General features: G+C 40.9%; 1 protein-coding gene across 1 annotated transcript in view; it reads left to right on the top strand.

Moving 5' to 3' along the window:
- TM7SF3 (transmembrane 7 superfamily member 3) overlaps positions 1-23,277 on the top strand; it is a 39,557-nt gene extending 16,280 nt beyond the window's left edge. Inside the window, exons 4-12 of the mRNA XM_052640494.1 lie at positions 3,069-3,189; positions 4,122-4,293; positions 10,693-10,870; positions 13,980-14,066; positions 15,939-16,019; positions 16,629-16,781; positions 19,879-19,976; positions 20,934-21,096; positions 22,353-23,277. Of these exons, the coding sequence (XP_052496454.1) occupies positions 3,069-3,189; positions 4,122-4,293; positions 10,693-10,870; positions 13,980-14,066; positions 15,939-16,019; positions 16,629-16,781; positions 19,879-19,976; positions 20,934-21,096; positions 22,353-22,615 (1,316 nt within the window). The 3' untranslated portion in view covers positions 22,616-23,277. The remainder of the gene's footprint in view (positions 1-3,068; positions 3,190-4,121; positions 4,294-10,692; positions 10,871-13,979; positions 14,067-15,938; positions 16,020-16,628; positions 16,782-19,878; positions 19,977-20,933; positions 21,097-22,352) is intronic.
- Positions 23,278-24,466: the final 1,189 nt, after the last annotated feature.

Consider the following 24,466-nt stretch of genomic DNA (forward strand, 5'->3'; position numbering starts at 1 on the left):
CTGATGCCTTTCCTCTCTAAGAAGGTTAACCCTAGAAGCAATGTGGGGAGTGGATTGGAGGGGGCGTAGCAGAGTCAAGACAACACAACTTTCAGGACTCAAAACAAGAAATGAAGATCTGAACAGAGGCCCTGAGAAGGGGGTGGAGAGGACAGGCTGGATTTGAGAAATTTGGAATATGGAATTACAAGATACAATGACCAGTGGTTATGGATTGTTAAAAGTGGGGAGCACAGACTTCCCATTTGGCCAGCTGGGAGATGATCAGAATAGTGATCAGATGGGGTGTTTGTGGTGCTGGATGTTCTAGGTGGTTGGGATGGGGTTAGATGGTGACTTCAGTTTGGCACATTGACTCTGAGACACTTGTAGGACATCTGGATGGACGTGCATGGTAGGCAGCTGAAAATAAGGACCAAGGCTGGAGGAGTGGGGTTAGACATCCAACTGGACAGCTGAATAGCTGTTAGTAAAGTCATGGAAGTGAGTGAGGTCATCCAGGCATGAACTTAGAGATTTAGGGAGGAAAATTATAGCAAATAATTTCCTAGTGTGTTGAGGTCCTTTAATGATCCAGAACCTGCTGGTCCGAAGTAGACAATAAGAAAGTAAAAGAGAGAGAGAAAGAGGCTCATATTCCTGGGTTTACGCAGAAAACCAATAAAGCTCTTGGCATAGAGCTTGCATCACTCATGAAGGCACTGGGCGCCCTCTCGAGGGGGTGAAGGCACAGTGCGCCTTCTCGAAAGGGTCTTAGAAGCCCAGGCAGGAGAGTGAGCATGATGGGTTTCTACGCTCCAGAGAAGAGAGAGAGAGAGAGGGAGGGAGGGAGGGAGAGAAAAAAAGAAAGACACAGGGACCCAAGCTCTGATGGAACAAGGGTGTTTTGTTCAACATAGTGTGGGTATATATACTGTCTTACAAGGTAGCTATTTTCAGCAAAGATAAAAATCAAAAGTCCAGACTTACAAATTATCAAGGAAACGTAAGGTAATCCATATCAAAGAGAGAGGATTGTAAATAATCACTTTTACCGTATGGTTCATAAAAAGGAAGAGGGTTGTAAATAGTTACTTATCACCGTATGGAGCTAACAAAGGAAATGCATGCGTTCCTCAGCCCCCGGAGCGGTTTGCCAACTCCTCTTAATTCCTGAGTATTCAGGAATTAATAAGGGACAGCGGATTCATGCCAGACCCCAAACAGCACACAGGAAGCCTCCTGTTAAATTGCTTCCGGACACTAGTGCCTGCCACAGTTTCTGGGGGATGCTAACTGCCGAAGAATAATTAGAAGGCTAAGGAGTAGACAGGACAGTGAGAAGAGAGACTGGATGCCCAGCATTATAAGAAGTGGTAAATAGGACTTTGCAGAGAGGTCAAGAGAGTGACTGAAAATGTCCCTATGGTGGCACAATCCAGAGTCAGTGGCGGCCTTTAATGAGAGTCATTTTAGTGACACCATGAGGATGAAAACCAGATCGTAGTGATTGAGGAGTGAAGGTGAGGGGAGGAGATTTACATTCTCTTGAAGTTTGGTGGTAAAGGGAAGGCGAGGTTGCAATAGCTAGAAAAGGAGGTAGAATCCCAAAAAGTGATGGGAGTTGAAGAAAAACATATGTAGCCAAAGGGTAATTATTTGATTAAAAAAATGATAGATGTCAAGTTTTCATCAAGGTCAGTGTACAAAGAAAATTAGTGAGCAGTGGAGTGCCACTTACAGTACACATGCTTTTCTTGGGTGTGGCAAATGTTTGTAAATACAGGAAAAGAAGAGTGTGAAAGAGCATAGAATTCTGAGGAAGAGTCCACTGTGAAGCAGTTCAGACTGGGTGTCTCCATTCCGGCGCTGCAGAATTCCAGCAGTTTATAGAAATTAAGAACCAGCTGTGGGAATGATTGAATGAGTTAATGGAGCTGAGATCTTAAAGTACTTTAAACTGGTTTACCTTCTTGTCTCTTAACTTCTCCTCTTGAGCCCACCATACACAGTTCTTTGCATGGAATTGAACTAATGTCAAGTGACTTCTTTAAATTTTGTCTTGGTTAAAGGTTATGAATAGGATTCCTAATAAGAGCCGTTTTAACCATATTATGAATGTAAATTAAATACCCCAAGGGGATTCCCAGGTGGTGTTAGTGGTAAAGAACCTGTTTACTAATGCAGGAGATCCCTGGGCTGGGAAGATCCCTTGAAGGAGGGCATGGCAACCCACTCCAGTATTTTTGCCTGGAGAATCCCGTGGACAGAGGAGCCAGGTGGGCTATGGTCCACAGGGTCACAAAGAGTCAGACACAACTGAAGCGGCTTAGCATGCAGGCATGCAAATACCCCAGATTTATTTTGTGTTTAATTGTGCACATGCCGTGTCTAATACATGATCCTGGGGTTCTTGAGATCTTTAATTTTTTTTCCTCTTTTATGTATACACAAAGACTCTTCCAGCGAGGAGGATGAGAGGTTGACACCATCTTTCTCCCTGTTGAAAGAGTTAAGTGAAAAGTGGACACCCTTTTTCTACTTACCAGGATCTAACGAAAACTTCTCAGAATCTAAAGAAAATGTGTTTAGGAAATGCACGTATTCAACAGTTGACATACAATTTCCAGGTGTTCACAGGGCTCCTGAAACCCATTTTTGGACCCCAGCTTCAGAATAGCTGTCTCTTCTGATGTTTTGAACTCTAGAGCAGAGGTTGGCAAACTGCAGAGCACAAGGCAAAGCCAGCTCATGGCCTGTTTTGTGCATAAAATCTTATTAGAACACAGACGTTCACTTACATATCATCTGTGGTTGCTTTCCTGCCACGGGGCAGGGTTGAGTAGCTGCCACAGAGATCAGAGAGTCTGAACAGCTTCTAAGACATTTACTATCTGGCCCTGTACAGAAAAGGTCTTCCACAGTCCATCACCTCATATAACTTTACCTTCAGTCTATGAGGTAATACAAAGCTTGAAGCTCTCCACTGAACTTCTATGTTGGGTGTTCTTATAAGAGTGGGGTTCTGTTTTTCTGAGTGTGCTTTGACTATATAAGAATTCTAAGTAACTTCCTGGTTTCCCATCCAGATCCTATCCCTGGTGGCTGTAATTTGGAGTTTGATGTAGATATCGATCCAAACATTTACCTGGAGTATAATTTCTTTGAAACAACTATCAAATTTGCTCCAGCAAACCTAGGCTATGCGAGGTATGTCTGTCTCCCAACTCCCAAAACTCTTTTTAGGATAAGCATGACCCACTGTTGTGTAGACTGAGTAAATTCTCTCAAAATCCATAGTTCTCCTTAGCAGAGTTGAACTGCTTATTTTTTTTTCCAAATAGAAGTAGTTTAAGCTTTGTTATTAATATGTAAAGTGTAATTTACAGTTAGTATTGTTTCCCTCCTTTCTTATGAAGAGCCAGATGTTGTTCTTATTAGGAGCTTAGAGGTACATCTTAGTTTTTGTAAAGACTTTTAAATATGGAAAGCATTTTGGGACTCCCCTGATGGTCCAGTGGCTAAGACTCCGTGCTCCCAATGCAGGAGGCCGGGGTTCGATCCCTGTTCAGGGAACTAGACCCACATGCCTCAACTAAGAGTTCACATGCTACAACCAAATATCCCATGTGTGGCAACAAAAACCCGATGTAGCCAAATGAATAAATATTTTAAAAAAGAAAGCATTCTGTAGCTGTGAAACATTCCTATGTTTGTAAGGATTTTATTGTTTTAATTAAAACTCTGCCCTAATTTCTACTTTAAGAGTAATGATAGGTAACATTTGAACACTCTCTGTGTATCATTCACAGTGCTACTGAATATGTTCTTTGTCATTTAATCCTTAGAATTTTATGAAGAAGGGGCTGTTGTTCTTATTTTACAGAGCAGTGCCCTAAGGGTTGTTGAGATCCAGTGACTTGCCCACATACACACGGCCAACAAGTAGCTAAGCTGGCAGTGGACTCAGCCTGACTGATACTCACATCTGGTTAATTAACCATACCTACCGCTTCTCTTTCCTTAGTGATGCCAAACTGGGAATCGCTGTTGCAGAGTTTGAAGTTTTGATTCCTTTTTACATTAGTAGATGAGATTTGTAGCATGAGAGATTAATGTTCAGCTTTGTTGGTTGATTTTAGAGGTTCAGATCCTCCATCATGTGACGTCAAGACGGGCCCGGACTCCAGGTGGAGGCTGCAGTATGATGTCTATCAGTATTTTCTGCCCGAGAACGACCTCACAGAAGAGGTATTGCTGAGACATCTGCAGAGGATGGCCAAGGTGCCTCAGGTGCAGGCCAGTGCTGTCAAGGTAAGTCTGATGCCTGTAATTCCTGTAGCCAGATTGTGACACCGTTGTAGAGCTGAGAAGGGGAGAAGCTACCAGGAGCTTATTATTATTACTATTTTTACTGTTTTCTTGGTCTTTCTAGGATTCTCATTTTATCCTCTTTGATTTCATTGTCATCTTGGGAGTCAATGCCAGTGACATCCCAGAGTAACATTGGCTTTTGAGGAGGTGCATGTAAATTTTGTTATGTTTTGTTGCAGCCATGACTGTGGCTGGTTATCTTGAGCTATGGGTGGAAGTGGGTGGTCATTTTCTATGTACTCCCATAACTATTAGATATAAAAAGTTGGGAAATATGAAGTGTATAGTGTTTCGAGAAAAAGTAATGTGAAACTATTTAAAGATATATGCATTATCCTTACTATTTAAATGCAAGTACAAATTTGTAACTTGCAGCAAAAATTTTCTCTGAGCTTTTGAACCCCTGAAAACTCTTGCTATTCCTCAAGTGTGGGGGTACAGCTGGCAGCACTGGCATCACGTGGGAATTTGTTAGAGTCACAGACTCTTAGGTTCCACCCCGGATCTACAGAATCAGCGTCTGTATTTTACGATCCCCAGGTGATTCCTCTGCACATTAAAGTTTGAGACTCATACTCTCGATCATTTTTGTGGAGGGCAGGATTTTGCCTTTATGTCTTAAAAGGTACCTGATATCAGTCTGATAAACAAGGACATCTGTCAGTCTGGTAGTTGGTGAGGAACATTTTTCCAGACTTATGATCTTCCCAGAAAGTTGCAGACTACCAGATTATATAGAAGGAAGCAATTGAAATAGGGCAGCTGTGGGCTTTCCCTGGTGATCCAGTGGCTTCTGATGCAGGGGATCTGGGTTTGATCCCTGGTCAGGGAACTAGATCCCATGTGCCGCAACAAAGAATGAAGATCCTGGATGTCGCAACTAACACCCGGCACAGCCAACAATAATTAATTAAATTAAAAAATCTTGTGATTATTCGCAAATTAGGAGCTCAATTTGAAAAGTGTGCCTTTGTACACAGGAAATTTCGAAGACCACTTTTATTCTCATGAAGAATATAAAACGTCACATAACAGAGTCTTTTTAGGTTCAGTTCAGTTCAGTCGCTCAGTTGTGTCCGACTCTTTGCGACCCCATGAATCGCAGCACGCCAGGCCTCCCTGTCCATCACCAACTCCCAGAGTTCACTCAGATTCACGTCCATCGAGTCAGTGATGCCATCCAGCCATCTCATCCGCTGTCGTCCCCTTCTCCTCCTGCCCCCAATCCCTCCCAGCATCAGCGTCTTTTCCAATGAGTCAACTCTTCGCATGAGGTTGCCAAAGTACTGGAGTTTCAGCTTTAGTATCATTCCTTCCAAAGAAATCCCAGGGCTGATCTCCTTCAGAATGGACTGGTTGGATCTCCTTGCAGTCCAAGGGACTCTCAAGAGTCTTCTCCAACACCACAGTTCCAAAGCATCAATTCTTCGGCGCTCAGCCTTCTTCACAGACCTGCCTCTTGAGAAATCTGTATGCAGGTCAGGAAGCAACAGTTAGAACTGAGCATGGAACAACAGACTGGTTCCAAATAGGAAAAGGAGTACTTCAAGGCTGTATATTGTCACCCTGCTTAGTTAACTTATATGCAGAGTACATCATGAGAAACGCTGGACTGGAAGAAACACAAGCTGGAATCAAGATTGCCGGGAGAAATATCAATAACCTCAGATATGCAGATGACACCACCCTTATGGCAGAAAGTGAAGAGGAACTAAAAAGCCTCTTGATGAAAGTGAAAGAGGAGAGTGAAAAAGTTGGCTTAAAGCTCAACATTCAGAAAACGAAGATCATGGCATCTGGTCCCATCACTTCATGGGAAATAGATAGGGAAACAGTGGAAACAGTGTCAGACTTTATTTTTGGGGGCTCCAAAATCACTGCAGATGGTGACTGCAGCCATGAAATTGAAAGACGCTTACTCCTTGGAAGAAAAGTTATGACCAACCTAGATAGCATATTCAAAAGCAGGGACATTACTTTGCCGACTAAGGTCCGTCTAGTCAAGGCTATGGTTTTTCCAGTGGTCATGTATGGATGTGACTTTTTTTGGGGGGGGGAGAGGTGGGCTGTACTGCACAGCTTAGTGCAGTACTAAGTTCTTAGTTCCCCAACTGGGATCAAACCCAAACCCTTGGCAGTGAGAACCCAGAGTCCTAACCACTGGACTGCCAGGGAATTCCCTAGGTTACTTTTTAACTTTTGGTTAAGAGTTAGAACATTGTGTGCCAGAATTCAAAGAAACACAAATTGAGGACATGACAAAAAGACTATGGAGCCTGTTTGAAGAGGCTCATACTGACCAACTCTGGGGCAATTCAGTCATCAAAAAGAACATGATCGATTAAGCCTTCAAAAAAGAAGAACATCTTTAGTCCATCCTGATACTAAAAAAAAAAAAGAAAAGAAAAGAAAAAGGAAAATTCCTCAGTTGCTACCTACCATTGGAGCAACTTACATAAAATTACTCTGAAAATTGATAAAAGGGAAGGAATTTACTTTTAACAAAAGAAGGATGTGGATTCACCCCCAGTTGATAAGAGAAGGCTCCCCTTCACTTTTTTAGTATTCATTCATTTATTTTGGCTGTGCTGGGCCTCTGTTGCTGCACACAGGCGTTCTCTAGTTGTGACGAGCGGAGGCCACTCTCTAGTTGCGGTGTGTGGGCCTCTCGTTGCGGTGGTCTCTCTTGTTGTGGACCACAGGCTCTAGGATGCGTGGGCTCAGGAGTTGCAATTCACAGGTTCAGTTGCCCCATGACATGTGGGATCTTCATGGACCAGGTATCAAATCACTGTCCTTCGCATTGCAAGGTGAATTCTTAACCACCAGACCACCTGGGAAGCCTCAGAAAGCTCTTCTTTAAGAAGAATGCCAGCTACTGACTGCATAAGAATAATAGAATTAGAAAATCACCATTTTATGACCCTCAGTGAAATAATTTAGGCAAGGATCTCCAGGTAAAAGAGTGTTAGGGGGCAGGATAATCCCAAGATGCCTAAATAGCACCCTGAAGTTCATTCTAATTGCAGAGGGAAAACTACTTTTAGAATGGAGTGATTCAATGGTCTCTACCTTATCTGTGTGATCAAAGTTAATTTTGCTGATGAACCTGCATTATGTGCTTAAAGCAGTGTAGGCTGACTTTATCACCATCACTTATGGAATATTCTGGTGAAACAGGTTCAACTTGATTTCCTGTTTATAGGAGTTTCTGCTTACAAGAAATCCGTGGGATGAAAGTACAAATTAGATACCCTGAGTACAATCTAATAAATTCATATTGGAGAATAATCTGTAAAATAACTTCCTTCATCTTTGAAAGGTGGGAGAAAGGTGATTCCAGATTAGAGATTGGAGATAAACATATATGGAACTTGGTTGGATCTTGGTTAAGGGGGAGAAAAGCCATAAAAGACATTTGGGGAAATTCGAATATGGACTGTGTATTAGATAATAAGAAATTGTTAATTTTCTTAGGTGAGCTAAGGTAGTGTGGGCACGTCAGAGGATATCCTTATACTTGTACTTGCTATTCAAAGTGTGGTGGGTGAATGCATAGCATTGCAACACCTGAGAATTTCTTAGAAAAGCAGAACCCTGGGTACTTCCTCTGACCAGCAGAGTCAGAATCTGCTGTGATTCATAGGCCATTAAATTTGAGAAGCACTGTGTTAGGACATGCATGCTGAAGTATTTAGAAGTGAAATGTCATGATACCTGTCACTTACTTAAAAAAAATATATATATGGGAGAGGAGGGAGAAAGAGGGAAGGACAGAAAAGCAAATGTGCTAAAATAATAACTGTTGAATCTAAGTGGTGGTATATAACTTATTCATTGTGTTGTTCTTTTAACAATTCTCTCAGGTTGAATGTCTCATAATAACAACTTGAAAGAGTAGAAGCTAATGTTAACAGCATTCTATTGGACTTGACTAGTCCTTTCCCCAGAAAACATTATTTTTGAAGGCTAAGCACTATATTTAAACAGTAGAAGTTTTCTAAGAAGCTTCTAGATTATTCACTCCTAAAACTCTTAATATTTAGTTTTCTCTCTTCTATTAGTAGGAACCTATCTGTGTATGAGGGCTAAGTGGAGCTTTTGTTTTTATTACATGTATCTAAAAGAATGAAACTAGGACACCTCCTAACACCATACACAAAAATAAACTAAAAATGGATTAAAGACTTAAAGGTAAGGCCAGAAACTATAAAGCTCTTAGAGGAAAACATAGGCAGTACACTCCTTGACATAAATCAAAGCAAGATCCTTTGTGACTGACCTCCTAAAGTAACGGAAATAAAAAAAAAATAAATAAACAAATGGGACCTCATTAAACCTAAAAGCTTTTGCAGAGCAAAGGAAACTATAAACAAGGTGAAAAGACAACCCTCAGAATGGGAGAAAATAATAGCAAATGAAATAACTGACGAAGAATTAATCTTCAAAATAAGCAGCTCATGCAGCTCAATACCAGAAAAATAGACAACCCGATCAAAAAGAGAGCAGAAGAGCTAAATAGACATTTCTCCAAAGAGGACTTGCAGATGGCTAATAAACACAGGAAAACATGCTCAACATCTCTCACTATTAGAGAGATCAAAACTACTCATGAGATCAAAACTACTCATGAGATCTCATGAGATATTAGCTTACACTGGTCTGAATGGCCATCATCCAAAAATTAACAAATAATAAATGCTGGAGAGCGTGTGGAGAAAAGGGAACCCTTTTGCATTGTTCGTGGGAATGTAAATTGATATAGCTCACCATATAACCCAACAATCCCACTACTGAGCATATACTCTGAGAAAACCAGAGTTTAAAAAAAGACACATGTACCCCAGGGTTCATTGCAGCCCTATTTACAATAGCTAGGGCATGAGTCAGTGCTAATGAGGTGGATGAACACCTATTACACAGAGTGTAAGTCAGAAAGAGAAAAACAAATATTGTATATTAATGCATAGATATGGAATCTAGAGAGATGGTACTGATGGACCTGTCTGCAGGGCAGCAGTGGAGATGCAGATATAGAAAACAGACTTGTAGACACAGTGGAGAAAGGAGAAGGTGGGACGACGAATTGAGAGAGTAGCATTCAGACATATACATTACCATGTGTAAAAAATGATAGCTAGTGAGACTTGGCTGTGTGATGCAGGAAGCTCAACCCTGAACTCTGTGACAACCTAAAGGGCGGGGAGGTGGGAAGGAGTTTCAGGAGCGGGGGACCTGTGTATAACGATGGCTGATTCATGTTAATGTCTGGCAGAAACCATCACAGTATTGTAAAACAATTATCCTCCAATTAAAAATAAATACAATTTTTTAAAAGCAACCTTTAAAAGGGAATTGTTGAAGTGAAGGACTAAGATAACACGGCTATATGTAATTTTTCTTATTTCAGAGCCTGTTAGACAAAGTAAGTGGGTGCTCGCTGTGAGCTGTTAACCCCCACGACCTTTGTTGGTGCTGGCTGTCAGTGATCACTAGTGTTTTTTGGACCCTTACGCTGTGTGGAGTATTGACAGGAGACTTGTGAACAGGATGTATAAGGTTTCTGCCCTTATGTCTTTTATAGTCTAGCAGATGGGAAAAATTCTTTTACTTCGTCCTAACTAGCACATTTTACTTAATCATTATATCACATTTTACTTAAATTATTAACATATGCCAAGTCTTTCGATGTTTTGTGTAAGAGCTTGATCATGTCAGCACAAACAGACTGTATAGGGTAATCTTTCGACAAACCCAAATGAGTTGGCAAACTATTATGTATAGGATGGATAGATAACAAATTGCTCTGTATAGCAAGTGCATGCCTGCTAAGTCTCTCCTTCAGTCTAGTCCAGCTCTGCTACCCTGTGGACTGCAGCTCGCCAGGCTCCTCTGTCCATGGGGATTCTCCAGGCAAGAATACTGGAGTGGGTTGCCATGGCCTCCTTCAGGGGATCTTCCTGACCCAGGGATCGAACCAGTATCTCTTAAGTCTCCTGCATTGGCAGGCGAGTTCTTTACCACTAGCGCCACCCAAGGTAAAGCACAGGGAACTATATTCAGTATCCTGTGATAAACCAGAATAGAAAAGAATATGAAAAAAATATATGTGTGTATAACTGAGTGACTTTGCTTTATAGCAGAAATTAACACAACATTGTAAATCATCTGTACTTCAGTACATTAAAAAAAGTCAAATGGCCTGGTGTAGGTTTTAAACAAGAATGATGCTTTCATATTACAATTTAATAGCACATGTAGCTGGGGTTATAATAGAAAAGCTTGTGGGGTTTGATTTTTTTAACTTAAACACTAATCATGCATTATTTTTGGCTTCAGGTGGTCACCCTAACAGCTGACGATAAGACAAGTGTTTCCTTCTCCTCTCTCCGGGGACAGGGTGTCATTTACAATGTCATCGTTCGGGATCCATTTCTAAACACGTCCACAGCTTACGTACCCACTCACACGTACGCTTGTAACTTTGAGGCAGAGGAGGGTAATTGTTCCTCCCTTGGTGAGTATGTAGATTTCAACTGTGAACTTTCTTCTTTGGCCTTGAAGAGTTTTATCAACTAGTAAAGACCTTCAGGATATTTACAAGGGCTTTTGTCTCTTTTATTCATTCATGCATTAAGCACATGCCTCCTGAGCCCCTGTGTTACTCTGCTCTCTGTTCTAGGCGCTGGCATAGAGGAGTGAGTAAAATGGGCATAATACTTGCCTTCCTGGAGCCTGCATTTTAGTGGTGAGGGGAACGAGGCAGACAAAAGACATTTGTAGAATACACAGTACCTAAGATAAGTGATGAGGGCTAAGGAGCAAGAATTAACCAGTGAGGAGATAACCAGTGAGGGCGAGAGAATTTGAGAAACTAGCTAGGGAAGTCCTTGCTGAACTGGTAGCATTAGGGTGGAGACCCATGGCAAGGCAAGGAGCCATGCCCGTGTCTGCGGTGGGGAGTGGGTTGCCAGGCCGAGGAGACAGCCAGCGCAGAACCCTCAGCTGGGAGCCTGCTGGTGTGGCTGCAGGAGCAGGCAGCCTTGGAGGTCCTCCTTTGAGCTACAGCTTTTATTCCGAGTGCAATGAAAAGGCATTGGAGGGCCTGAGCAAATAATACTATGATTGGTCTCATATTTTAATGGGATCACTCTGGTGCTTTTCTTGAGAAAAATCAGGGGCAAGAGCAGAAATAGAGGGACTGATGAGGAGGCAGTCATAGTGTCCAGGAGAGAGAGGACAGTGGCACTTGGGGTGTTGTAACATCATCGTGTGTGTGTGTATTTAGCATTTTATTCTGAAACAGTTCCACAGAAAAGATGTAAAAATAATTCAAAGAATTCTGTATAATCTTCACCAACATTCCTCAAATGTTAGTTAACATGTTTGCTGTTTGCTTTTCATTCTTTATCTAGACATACACACATATCTACATTTCTTCCCCCTGAAGCATTTGAGAGTAAGTTGCAGACATAAAGACCCTTTGGCCCTAAAATATTTCTGTTCGTTTCCTTATATAGCCATAGTGACGTTGTCAAATCACAAAATGAACACTGATATACTACTGTTACTTAATCTATAGATGTTATCAAATTTCATTGTTTGTTCCACTAATGTCCTTCATACCCAAAGGAAAAAATTTTTTTTTGGTCTGGGGTCCACTTTGGTATCACGGGTGCTTTATCTTCTTTAATCTGGAATGATTTCTTAGTCTGTCTTTGTCTTTCAAAAAACTTTACCTTTTTGAAGCATACAGATTAGTTTTTATTTTTGTAGAAAGTCCTCAGTTTGGGTTTATCTGATGTTTCCTCCTAACTTCAGATGATGCATTTTTGGCAGGAATACAAAAGAAGTGATGGAGTGTCATTCTCTGCAGACACCTGATGTCTGTTTGTTCCATTCCTGGTGGTCATAATCCTGAGTACTTGGTTAGGGGTGTCTGCCAGGTTTCTCCACTGAGAAGTAACTATTTTTCCCTTTAAATATCTTTTGGAGAGATACTTTGAATACAGGCAAATATCCACTTCTCAAACTCTTCACTTGCTGGCTGGAGGATCCAGTGAACTTGCCTGAAATCCTTCCAGCGGGTTTGCCAAATGGCATTTTGCTCTACTTATCATTTCTTTCATGTTTATAGCTGTAGGAAAAAGGAGGGGGTCTTGGGACTGAGCTGATGGGCCAGCTAAGAAAGAGACTGGAAAAGGACCTTTGGATTTAGCAACAACTAGAAGCTACTGGTGTCCTTGGGAGCGTTTCAGAGGAGCCTGATTGGAGTATGTTCAAGAACAAATAGGAGGAAAGAAATCGGAAAAAGAGTTTGAAGAGCTCTTTCAAGGAGTTTTCTATAAAGAATAAAGTCTGTTGGTTGTGGGAATTCCCTGGTGGCCCAGTGGCTAGGACGTGGCACTTTCACTGCCGTGGCCTGAGTTCAGTCCCTGGTTGGGGAACTAAGATCCCACAAGCTACACAGTGTGGCCAAAAAATAAATAAGTAAATAAAGTCTGTTGGTTGTGTTCAAGCAGGGATTAATTTTTGCTCTTCTCTGCGAGAGCTGTGTCCCACCCAGTCATCCAGTGCCACATGCGAGAGCCTTGAGAGATACAGTGCAAGAAACCAGGCAGATAGAAGTTCTGTGATTTGACAGCTAGGCTAGATCTTGTTGGGTTTTTCTGTTCCTTTTCCCCTGAACTCTTTGCACCAGGGCCCTCCTGATCAGAGCACCCTGGGCCCTGTCTTTCCACGTTAGGTGGAAGAGAGGGAAGTGTCCCATCTGATTGTTCCTTCAACTCAGGGTGGAACCCTCCCGGTCATGTGGGCTCTACCGCTTTCCTTTCCTAACTTCGTTTGTTAGGGAAAACTTCAGTGAACTTCCATATACCATTATCCAGCCTTAACAATTTTGACTCATGGCTGTTATCTTGTTTCAGTTGTACACCCACCATGTCTCTGCCCCTCCACCCTCCTTTATCACTGGATTTATTTAGAGCAGGTACCTAATGGTCATTTTGCTTATGGAATTTTGGTATGTATATCTTAAAGAAAAGGGCTATTAAAAATAAATAGCCACAGTAGCATTAATACAAGTTTCAGTGAAAAATATTGAAGATAATTCCTTAATGGCATCAAATTAACAGCCAGTGTTTACACTTTCCCAGTCTTGCTTTTTCACAGTTCATGTGTGTGAGTCAGGTTTCCCATGAGGTCTGTACATTGCATGCAATTGGTATGTCTTAAATTCCCTTGACACCATAGTTCTCCCTCCCCACTCTCTCCTTTTTCTTCTTCTAGTTTCCTTTTGAAGAAACAGAATTATTTGTTTTAGGCACACTCTCTTTTCTTCTCTTTTCCACCATTCCCTCCCCCAAATGTGTCATAGGTAGAATTGCAGACCCTTATCAGGAAGCAGCGTTGTCTGATTTCTCTTTCTGTGGGACCTGCAGCCATTGGTATTCATCACCCACTTAAAGTCACTAGGGGTGGCAAGAATGTTTCTGAAGTAACTTATATACCTATGGAATAAGTTATTACTTCATTCTACTTGTTTTTCATGAAGCTTTTGTTCTGTAGTAAATAGATATAACATATTAAATTGGATGTATTATCCACTTAATTTTTACTCTTTTTAGGAAGAGTATCTACCAAAGTCTTCTTCACTCTTTTTGCCCTGCTTGGCCTCTTCATCTGTTTCTTTGGACACAGATTCTGGAAAACAGGTATTTTGTCTAAAATAGTTGCTACTTACATGCCTCATGTTTTTTTTTTTCCCCTGAAATGCTGCTGGGGAGTTTATGACCTGTAAGGAGAGTAAGCAACTTATTATCTCCACTATTTCATTGATTTGTAGCTGGGGTCTTTTAGTAAACATTTTACTGAATTACAGTACATTTTAATTTTTTCTCTTTTCTCCACCAGGGAGTGCAAACTCCTCTTGTTAAGCAGGGTATAAAGTTTGATTTGTGCATCCACCTTTATCAATTGCTAGAATGACTAGTTGACCAAAGATTACTAATTAGAAATCAGAATGTCTGTGTACAAAATATATGTGGATTTTGGTGATGGTGATGGATGTGGTTTTGCACAAATCAGGCTGCAAATCAGTGAGGCTGAAATGTCTGCACAACCCTGGGAGGTTCAAACAGCAAATGGGAACGCCACGATCTGCTCAGTGAAACCCAGTGAAGGGAGGAGAATATGAAATGTGCTTGTTAAGTTGACTTGAATTCTTTGGATTACCTTTTATATAACTAACGTTTGCGTGAGTGCTTAGTCACTCAGTCATGTCCAACTCTTTGCAACCCCATGGACTGTAGCCCACCAGGCTTCTCTGTCCATGGGATTTCCAGGCAAGAGCACTGGATCGCGTTGCCATTTCCTCCTCGCGTTGCCATTTCCTCCTCCAGGGGGTCTTAACTCTCCTGTTTTAACATCTCCTGCATTGCAGATGGATTCTTTACCCATTGAGCCTAATGTTTGTAGTTACTGGGGGGAAAAAAATGAATCCTTCATGTAATTCATTAACAGGGGATATAATGGTATTACAAGGGGAGAGTGAATGTAATCCTGATCTTAGAAAACTGTTTCAACTGATAAATTGTTTGAAACAGCAACTCCTTTCCTTCCATTGCTACCTTTTTTTATCTCGATTAAGAAGAGAATATTGTGAAGAATATTTAATTACTCAAAATGTAGAATGATCCTATAGTACAGAATTTAATTGTTAAGCTGTATGTAGAGTTTAAAAGATGAGGAAATGGCAATCCACTCCAGTACTATTGCCTGGAAAATCCCATGGACAGAGGAGCCTGGTAGGCTGCAGTCCTTGGGGTCGGGAAGAGTGGACACGACTGAGCGACTTCACTCACTCACTCACTAGGTTTTTATGGTTAAAGACGGTAGTCAATGTTCATACTAAACAAGAGAGGATGAATTTAAAAAAGACGAAAAAGTCACATTTTGCTTTGGAATATATTTTTTTAACCTTTCAAATCCTATTTTTGCTCATGTAATGAAGGGCTCCCAGGTGGCGCTTCCACCTGCCGATGCAGGAGACACAAGAGATGTGGGTTTGATGCCTAGGTTGGGAAGATCCCCTGCGGTAGGAAATGGCACCCCACTCCAGTATTCTTGCTTGGAAAATTTCATGGGCAGAGGAGTCTGGCAGGCTGCAGTCCATGGAGCCACAAAGAGTAGGACATGGTTGAGTGACTGAGCACAATGAACTGAAATCTAGTGTGTAATTTCAGATCAGACACAATAACAAAAGTACTATTTCTGTTTTAAATTGGAACTATAAATATACTAAACCAAGCTATGAAGTTAACAATTAACTGATCAATTGAAACTGACCTATATACAAAAAATGTATCCAATAGTTAATACTTTAATTTGTACCCATTTAATAAGAATATTTACTCCCAATGACTTCTGAATTTTTCCTGCCTTTTAGATACTTATTTCTTTTCTTTGAATGCCCTCATGTATACATTCTGGGAACTGAAGAATGTGTTTGTAGATTAGACATTTAAATTGCATTTACTAACCATAGCTTTTTTTTTTTTTTTGCTTTCTTGGTGGTCTGCTACTAGAACTATTCTTTATAGGCTTTATCTTCGTGGGATTCTTCTTTTATATACTGATTACAAGACTGACACCTATTAAGTATGATGGTAAGTGAACATAATATAGTTTGATGGAGGTTCAAAAAGCAAGGTGCTGTGTTTGCACCCAGCATCCCTTGTATAGGTTGACCAGTAATGAGTGTGCTATCCTCTTATGTGTGTAAAATAACTGGCCACCTATGCTCTACACATCTTTTCTGAACTACTCCTTCAAACCTTCTCTCCAAGGTTTTTAATCTGCATGGAGAATTCCTTGGTACTCAGGGAAATGAAGGGCCATGTGGATTATAAGCCTGTGTTCCAGCTATGTGGTATATTGACAATATGACATTTACAACAGAGTGTTAGGATTTTCTTTATCTCAAAACAAACACAAGCCTCCAGAATCCTTGTCACCCCTTCTTCCACAGTCCCAGATAGAGGTTGTACCCAGCCATGCCTGTCATTCATCCTCAGAGGCTTAGCTCCCCGGCTGGTTTCCAGTCTCAGACCCTCCCTAGAGAGGGCCTTTCCATGCTGTTTTCATGGCACTGCTGATGCACCCTTGGTGCCCGACCCAGAGAAAGGGTAGTCTAGTCTGGCTTTGGTAACGTTAGCGTGTCTGAGCATGCATCTGAGAAGCTCTGATTTAACTGTCCATCCGCTCCCCTTGTGCAGTCCGCCTGATTGTGACAGCCGTCGCCGGAAGCATCGGTGGAATTTTCTTGGTAGCTGCTTGGTGGCGATTTGGAGTCCTTACGCTCTGCATGCTGTGTGTTGGACTGGTGCTGGGCTTCCTCATCGCGTCAGTGGTTTTCTTCACTCCCCTGGGTAGGAGATCCATTACTCATGTTGTGTGTGTGCAGTTCATTGTCAGACTTTATTTCACCTTTCCAGGACACGTCCCCCCCCCCCCCCCCACCCCTTGTCAGGGATTTGGGGCCTCTCCTGAGAGTTCTGGAAACTTGCACTGATAATGTGCCACTTTAGGGAAAACCAGTACCAATAAGAATCCCCCGTTCCTCAAAGGTGCCCTATGTAGATGAATTCTGGAACATCTTCAGAGGTTGCCTTGGACCTACGTGTCATAGGGGTCTGTGTGTATTTCTGTTGGTTGAAATTAATGGAGGTAAAGGGAATTCTTTATATATGGCAGAACAGTGGTTTTCAGTTTTTAAAACCCTGCAACTGTTTCTTCAAGTGAGTTTTAAGCAGAAGCCTGGTACAACCCACAGATATACTGGCACTACTCTGATGGCAGCTGAGCCAGGGAGCCTGGTGCTCTGTTGCCAGTCTTCTCTTGTACCCCTAACCCCTGCTCCCACTCCCTGCAAGCCCTGAGTGTTCCTGAGGTACCTACTTATAGTCATCCTAGCACAGTAACACAGGGATGGTTTGGGGGGTTTTAAATTATTCAGTTTCTATCCATTTAAAAAATCTAGGTAGTGTGTAAGTTAACTCAAAAGGGAGGAAAGATTTTCCTTTTAACCTTCTAGGTTCTTTGGCTGCTCTAATAATTCAGTTGACATAGGACAGATTACTAGGAGAAAACCAAATTTAATTCTGTACCACTGGAGTCCCATAAAAATAGAAGACTCAAAGGCAGTCAGGCAGTTGAGGCTTCTCTGCCATCCTGAGCTAAGAATTCAGATGGAGTCTGAGGCTTCAGAGAGGTGGAGGGCACTTCACAGGAACATAAGAAGGGTAGGTGTTTGGTAACCAGATGTCTGCCATTGCAGATAGAAAGCTGTCTCTGGTAATTGCTTTCATTCTGGGCCAGGCCTGTGATCTACATTCTTTTAGGCAGTAAAGGGAGAGAAAAGTTTCCCCCAAATCTGCTGGGTCTTGATTGCCTTCAGCTCAAAATAATCCACATGCCAAAGGGGCCCATTCTGGGGTGCCTGTTCTGCTGCCCTTCACTCTGTAGTTGTATGATAACTTACATTTCTTCAGTGGTGAAAATCCTCCTGCCAGTGCAGGAGAGACAAGAGAAGTCGATTCAGTGCCTGGGTCAGGAAGATCCCCGGGAGAAGGAAATGGCAACTCACTCCAGTATTCCTGCCTGGAGAATCCCACGGACAGAGGAGCCTGGTGGGCTACAGTTGATGCGGTCACAAAAGCCAGGCACGGCTGAGCGCACACACACTATACATAAAATAGATAAATAACAAGGACTTACTGTATAGCACAGGGAACTATATTCAGTATTTTGTAATAAGCTATAATGGAAGATACTTCAAAAAAGAAGTGGGTGTGTGTGTGTGAGTGGGTGGGTAGGTGTATAGCCGAATCAGTTTGCTGTACCCCAGAAACTAACACGACATTATTAATTAATTATATTTCAAGAAAAAATAAAATTTTTAAAAAGGGTGTCTATGGCCAGAAGTACTCTACTAGGTTATTTTTTACTTCTGATAATGTTTAGTTCTTTTATTAAAATTTTTTAGATCAGAAAGAATTGGTGACCTGTGTATTTACTGACGATTCCAAGGCCCTTTTGCTCTGATTTTAGCAAACCTATAGCCAAGTTCATTCCAGGCCCCCTTACAGGTAGCTCTTTATCTACCTGCAAAGTAGCATTGTTGAGATTCGGCTAAATCACAGACTCTCAGGGATGTTTATTGAAAATGCAGATTCAGAACTCTACTCTAGAAGTGCTAAACCAAATACTATTTAATGAGCTTCCTTTTTGTTAGTCTTTAGAAGATGGAGGGATGGTGGATTAGAATCTTTTGTAGTTAATATGTTGAACTATCTTATTTTTAGTAGTTAATGTATGAACTATCTCATCCCTCAAGGACACTTAGGGTAAGTGTGACCTTAATTAGTGTGGGTACAAACTCATATTTCTAAGCACTAAAATTTGGAAAAGATTTGATTGACTTCTAGATTTAATGAAATTACTGTTTTTCACTTTATTATGTGTCTTCTGAGTAGGTCAGTCTTCTCATGCCTGGCATCATAACTACTATTGTTAATCTCTTGTATTCCTTTTTTTAAAGTCACATGTGCATGTTGTGAAGGATAGCATTGGTGAGCTGGAGATATGATCCATCCATTCACCTCACTGAAGCATGGTGCAGTTTGCTTTCTGAGAATATGGGGTCTCCAGGTCAGAGCCCCTCACTATGGACCTCCAACTCTTTCAGGATACGTGGGTCTCAAGATACAGGGACATCTCCATTTGGACTGAGGGATGGTGCCAGTGTCAGTATTAAATAATTGTCAGATTTACATTTTTGTTATTTAAACATAATTTATAATAGAAGTGCTAATATATCCATCCTGGGCCACCCCAAGGTGCACTGCACTTTAGAGAAGGGTTTAGTAGGATGGATTAGCTCACATCTTAGCTAAATGATTAGCTCACATCTTTCCTGATGCCTGAGAAAAAGTCACATCTTCCAGTGTACAGTGGGTAAACAGGAAATGCATTGATGGTCAAAATCGACTAAACAGAATTTGCTTCTTATACGGGATTTCATATATCATATGATCACTCTGAATGCCATTTATATTTTTTACTTCACAGTACAAAATCAGGGAATTATAGAAATTTATAGCTAGAAGGGATGATTTGAAGCTTGGAGATAAAGTGGTTCAACCTTTTCATTTTAAGGATCAGGAAACAGGCCCAGCATCACAGCTGGTGAATGATAGAGCTTGGGCTAGTCCAGCCTCTTCTAAGTTATCCTGTAATAAATGCAGAGCATTACCTGCTTGATTTTTCCTCCTAGCCCTCTACTTTCTTAGGACACATCCTTCAAAGAGGGTTGTATTGATAGTTAAGTGAAAAGAAATCAATTCATTTCATAGTGCCTGTTTGTTACTTTAAACCTTCGGAGTATGTCTATGTTCACATGTTGAGAAAATGAAATTCCAGTTGGCGAACCTGTTGTTTACTCCTGGTTTCTTTCTGCTTTTCCAGGAAACCTAAAGATTTTCCGTGTCGACGCAGTATTCTGGGTGACCTTCTCTTGTATAGCCATTTTCATTCCAGTGGTTTTCATGGGCTGCTTAAGAATAGTAAGTGTTTCATCAGGTCAGGATTCACCCTATTTTCCTGGGCCTTCCTTTGTTCACTTATTGCATCATTTTGCATTTCTTTTCCCTAGAGACAGCTGTCTGTCTGTATCAGATGATTGATTTTGAATAGCCTTGTTACTGTGAAAGCAAGAAAAGTTCTTGTTAAATGATCACATTATTTTTTCCAGTAAGTGGTGCAGGTCATCGCACTTCTAACAGCAGGAGCAGAGAAGGTAGGGCTTATGGTGATGCAGCCACTTGATGGATTGTTCATTTCTGCTGTCTCTCCAGGAGATTCTTCATCTACTTAGAATTTATTATTGAAGTTATTTCAGCAGGAAGACCTTTTCTATGACGAGGGACACTGTGTTTTATGAACCATAGGTGTTGAAAAGTTTTTTTCAGTTTATCTTCTTTTTTCCATAATTTTTTAAATTTATTTTCCAGCCAAAATAAATTTTAAAAAGCACTGGGTCTTCATTGCTGCAAGTGAGCGTTCTCTAGTTGCGGTGAGCAGGGACTTCTTGTTGCAGCGTGCAGGCTTCTCATTGCGGTGGCTGCTCTTGTTGCTGAGCACAGGCTCTCAGACGCTCGGGCTTCGGTAGCTGTGGCATGTGGGCTCAGGAGTTGAGGTTCCCAGGCTCTAGAGCACAGGCTCTGTAGTTATGGTGCACGGGCTTGGTCGCTCCAAGGTATATGGGATCGTCTCGAATCTGGGACTGAACCTGTGTCTCCTGCCTTGGCAAGTGGATTCTTTACCACTGAGCCACCAAGAAAGCCCCTAGTTTCATCTTTTCAGGTAACCTTTATTCAGTTCTAAGATTTGGTCCCTTTTCATATGCCCTGAAGGAGCAGGAGTGATTCCCAGCTCCTCAGGGTTGAGGCCAGTGATGAAAGCTATAAAAACTATTATTCTTCTACCAGAGGTGATGCCTAAACACTTCTGCTTTTCCACAGCTGAACATACTGAGCTGTGGATTCATTGGCTCCTATTTGGTGGTCTTGGCCGTGGACAGTTACCTGTACACAAGCCTTTCTTACATCACTTTGAACATACTCAGGAGAGCACTCCATGTGGATTTCCGCAGAGCTTTTGTGAATGTGCCTTTTCAAACGAACGGTAAGACTCGAAATCCAGGAACCAAGTGATGGTCAGGTAGGAATATTGGCTTACCTGTGCTAACAAGAGCTCTTCTAACCAGATTGAAAGAAGGTTAACGGGCCATAAGGAGGAAATTCACACCATGCAGATGGTATTAGAGCCCTGTGTTAATGATTACTTATGATCACAGGAGCAAAGAATTTAAATTTGTAAGGTGGCTGAAATTCATACTTCTAAAAATCTAATAAATGAACTTATTAAGAAATTTCTAAACCAGGATTACTAAGGTTTATCTAGTCATTCCCGGTTATCAGAAAAATGCTGAGAATAAAGCTGTTTGGCACTTTATGAGTTGAGGGTAGGGTGAGGGGTGAGAAGGACAACCTGATTTTTTAAGTTATTCCCTTGTTTCCTTCCTATGAAGAAGCACATAATTTGCTAATAAAAAGAGAAAGTGGTTTTCAATCAGTAGTTGTGTTTTTCCTCAATTGTAAGAGTTGACCCATTAAAGATTTTCCATTAAGTTTTTGAAGGAGAAAAATGATTACTAAATCAAATGTTCACAAAGATTGCAAGATATGTTGGTTTCAGAATGTTAAAATAGGGAGGATGGTAAAGCAAGACTTAGAATTGAAGTTATAGAAGCATGATTGAAATTGTTATGAATATTTAAGGTCAGCTTTTTCTCTCTGCTCTCCTGAACCTGCCCTCATTGTTCAAGAGGTTGATGGTAGAGACCTTGAAATCCACGTGTCGTAGAAGTGGATTTTACTGAAAGCTCAGTACAATTTGTTGAATCTCTTCATGCATTTCTATATCTACTCTATATGAGTGGGGTGGGGTCCCATACAGGATGGAATGGGGAAAGAAGAGCATGGTGGTCTCTGATGTTCCACGTTGTATGTCTGTGAGATCACTGCCTTTCCTCTCCACTCTGAAAAAACACAACAAACAACTCTGCCTTTGAGCACTATCCCTGTAGTCATAAAATACTGGAATGCCAAGGCTCCAAACAACTGATTCCTTTATAACTCTGTCTGGACTTTCAAGTGCCTGTAGTAGGAAATTCCTATCTTGAAATGTAAAACCATAGTTTCCTTGCTTATTCCCTGGCTTGTAAGTGAGGAAGTACACATATATTTGGACATACTCACCATAAAGTGTAGTATTTAACTGAGAAAAGACGATACAGATTGAGGCTATAAAATGTCTTAACATCTAGTGATCAGTTTTAAAATACAAGAGTTCAGACTGTGCTTTCTACTGTTCTGTAGACTTTATTGTCCTGGCAGTATGGGGGATGCTGGCTGTAAGTGGAATTACGCTACAGATTCGAAGAGAAAGAGGGCAGCCGTTTTTCCCTCCCCACCCATACAAATTATGGAAGCGAGAGCGTGAGCGGAGAGTGACGAACATTCTGGACCCCAGCTACCACATCCCTCCACTAAGAGAGCGACTCTTCAGCCGATTAGCCCAGATCAAAGGGCTCTTCCAGAGGGAACAGCCAGCGGGAGAGAGAACGCCCCTGCTTCTGTAGATGCCAGAATGCTTGGTCAGGGCAATATAGAAGTACAACCCCCGTACCATCTCAGGTTCGGTGATGCTGCCCGGCTGCTTCAGCAGTCTCTGGGACAAGTCTGCTAAGAAACCGGCTCTGCATCGGTGCTTTGTACAGTACTGTGGTCTCTTTATTGAAAGAGGGTAAGGGCATGCCTGGGAGATGACAATAATTCTAAGTGAGAGTGAGAAAGGTGGTCATAATGTTGGTGGTAAGGAGGTTTTTCTTTATTACCAAATGCTTAAGAAATTACATTTTTGATTTATAGGTTATGTGTCAACTTACTCCATTAAGTAGATACACTTTTTAAAAAATTAAAAATTAATTGTTGTTCTGTAAAGCTATGGTGGGTTTTTTGTCTTCTGCTTCTTTTTTTTTTGTAACTTCTTGAACAATTCTCTCACCTAAGTCTGTCTAAACTTGGGGACCAGGGCACGGAGGGCGGTTTTATTTAAATAAATTTTTATTTGCCACTGTGTTTGTAGTTTTGGGGATTTGGTATCGTACCTTTGAACTTCAGAGTACAAAGTGGGGAGAACTAACTTATTTTCTGACTACAAGCAATCTGATTACTTAGTTGCACATAAATAGCATATATTATCAAAAATTACCCTTTTGTTTATCTTTGTGATAAAATACATATTTACCCTATCGATCATTTTTAAGTGTATATATAGTTCAGTTGGTACTCCTCATCTTTGCCTTTTATTGCTTAAAATAGTAATTTAAATAGCTGAAATATTTCAATCATTTGAAAAGAGGTCAATTTATGTAGATAATAAAGTTCTTATATGGATGACTTATTTATATTCCAGATAAAAAATGACTTTTTTTCCTTTCAAAACCTTTTAAAATAGTTTTGACAGCCGATTTCTAATTTAAACTGCATTCAATGACATATAAATTGTTTTATTTTGGGGAGATAAATTGGCCCCTAGCTTCATCTATAGTCCAATTAATAAAGAAACCTTTAAAATATTTGCGTTTTGTAGTTCTTTCTGCTAAATTAGTTATTAGAGCATTGGTACAACTTCAAAAATATCAGTATGAAGTCTTTGTCCTATCTGTGTTGTGAATTGGTGAGGAGAGAGAAAGGATTTAGGTGTTGAATAAAGCTGCTTTCAATGAGGGCCCTGGATTCTGTAAGAAGAGTCCCTTCAGTTCTGACTTTGTTGCACCGCAGGAAAGCACCCAGATGCCCTGGGCCGCATCCTTGCTCCTTGTGGCCTTCTAACAACTGTCAGAGTCTCTGCCAGGGTTCTACCTTGTATCTGAAGCTGGTGACTGAGATGCCTGAGTAGCTGTGAGGTTGGTTATGGTTGCCCTACTCCTATTTGTGAGTTAACCACTATCTAAACGATGCTGCTTTTACAGGTTTTTCAATATACAATAGGTTTTTGATGCTTCTGGTAACTGGAGACTTTTCAGCTTTGCTCTTAAAAGTGTTATGGAAAGGCTGAGACAAAATGAAAAAAAATGTATAATAATTTCTTGAATTGAAAAGTTGAAATTACACAGGTGTTTGTTTGCTATGTATTTTGTAATCTTCACTGTTTATATAACTTCAAAAAACACTTGAACGTGAAGGAAAAAAATGTGGGCTTTTTTTTATGATTCACCATAGAGATTCTGTATTCTGCTATATCATAAATTCTAACAAAGTGACATGGAATATTTGTGTTTTTTTTCTATACATCAAAATGTCTGCCAGTAAAGATTATAAAGACAAAACATACTTTCTTGGAGGGGGGAGACAAATTGTTTAAAATTTTTCATGATAATTTGTGAGAAATAAGCCAGTTTGTTTAATTTTTTAATAATAAGTACCTA

Source organism: Budorcas taxicolor, chromosome 5 (assembly GCF_023091745.1).
Source record: "Budorcas taxicolor isolate Tak-1 chromosome 5, Takin1.1, whole genome shotgun sequence".
Classification (NCBI taxonomy): domain Eukaryota; kingdom Metazoa; phylum Chordata; class Mammalia; order Artiodactyla; family Bovidae; genus Budorcas; species Budorcas taxicolor.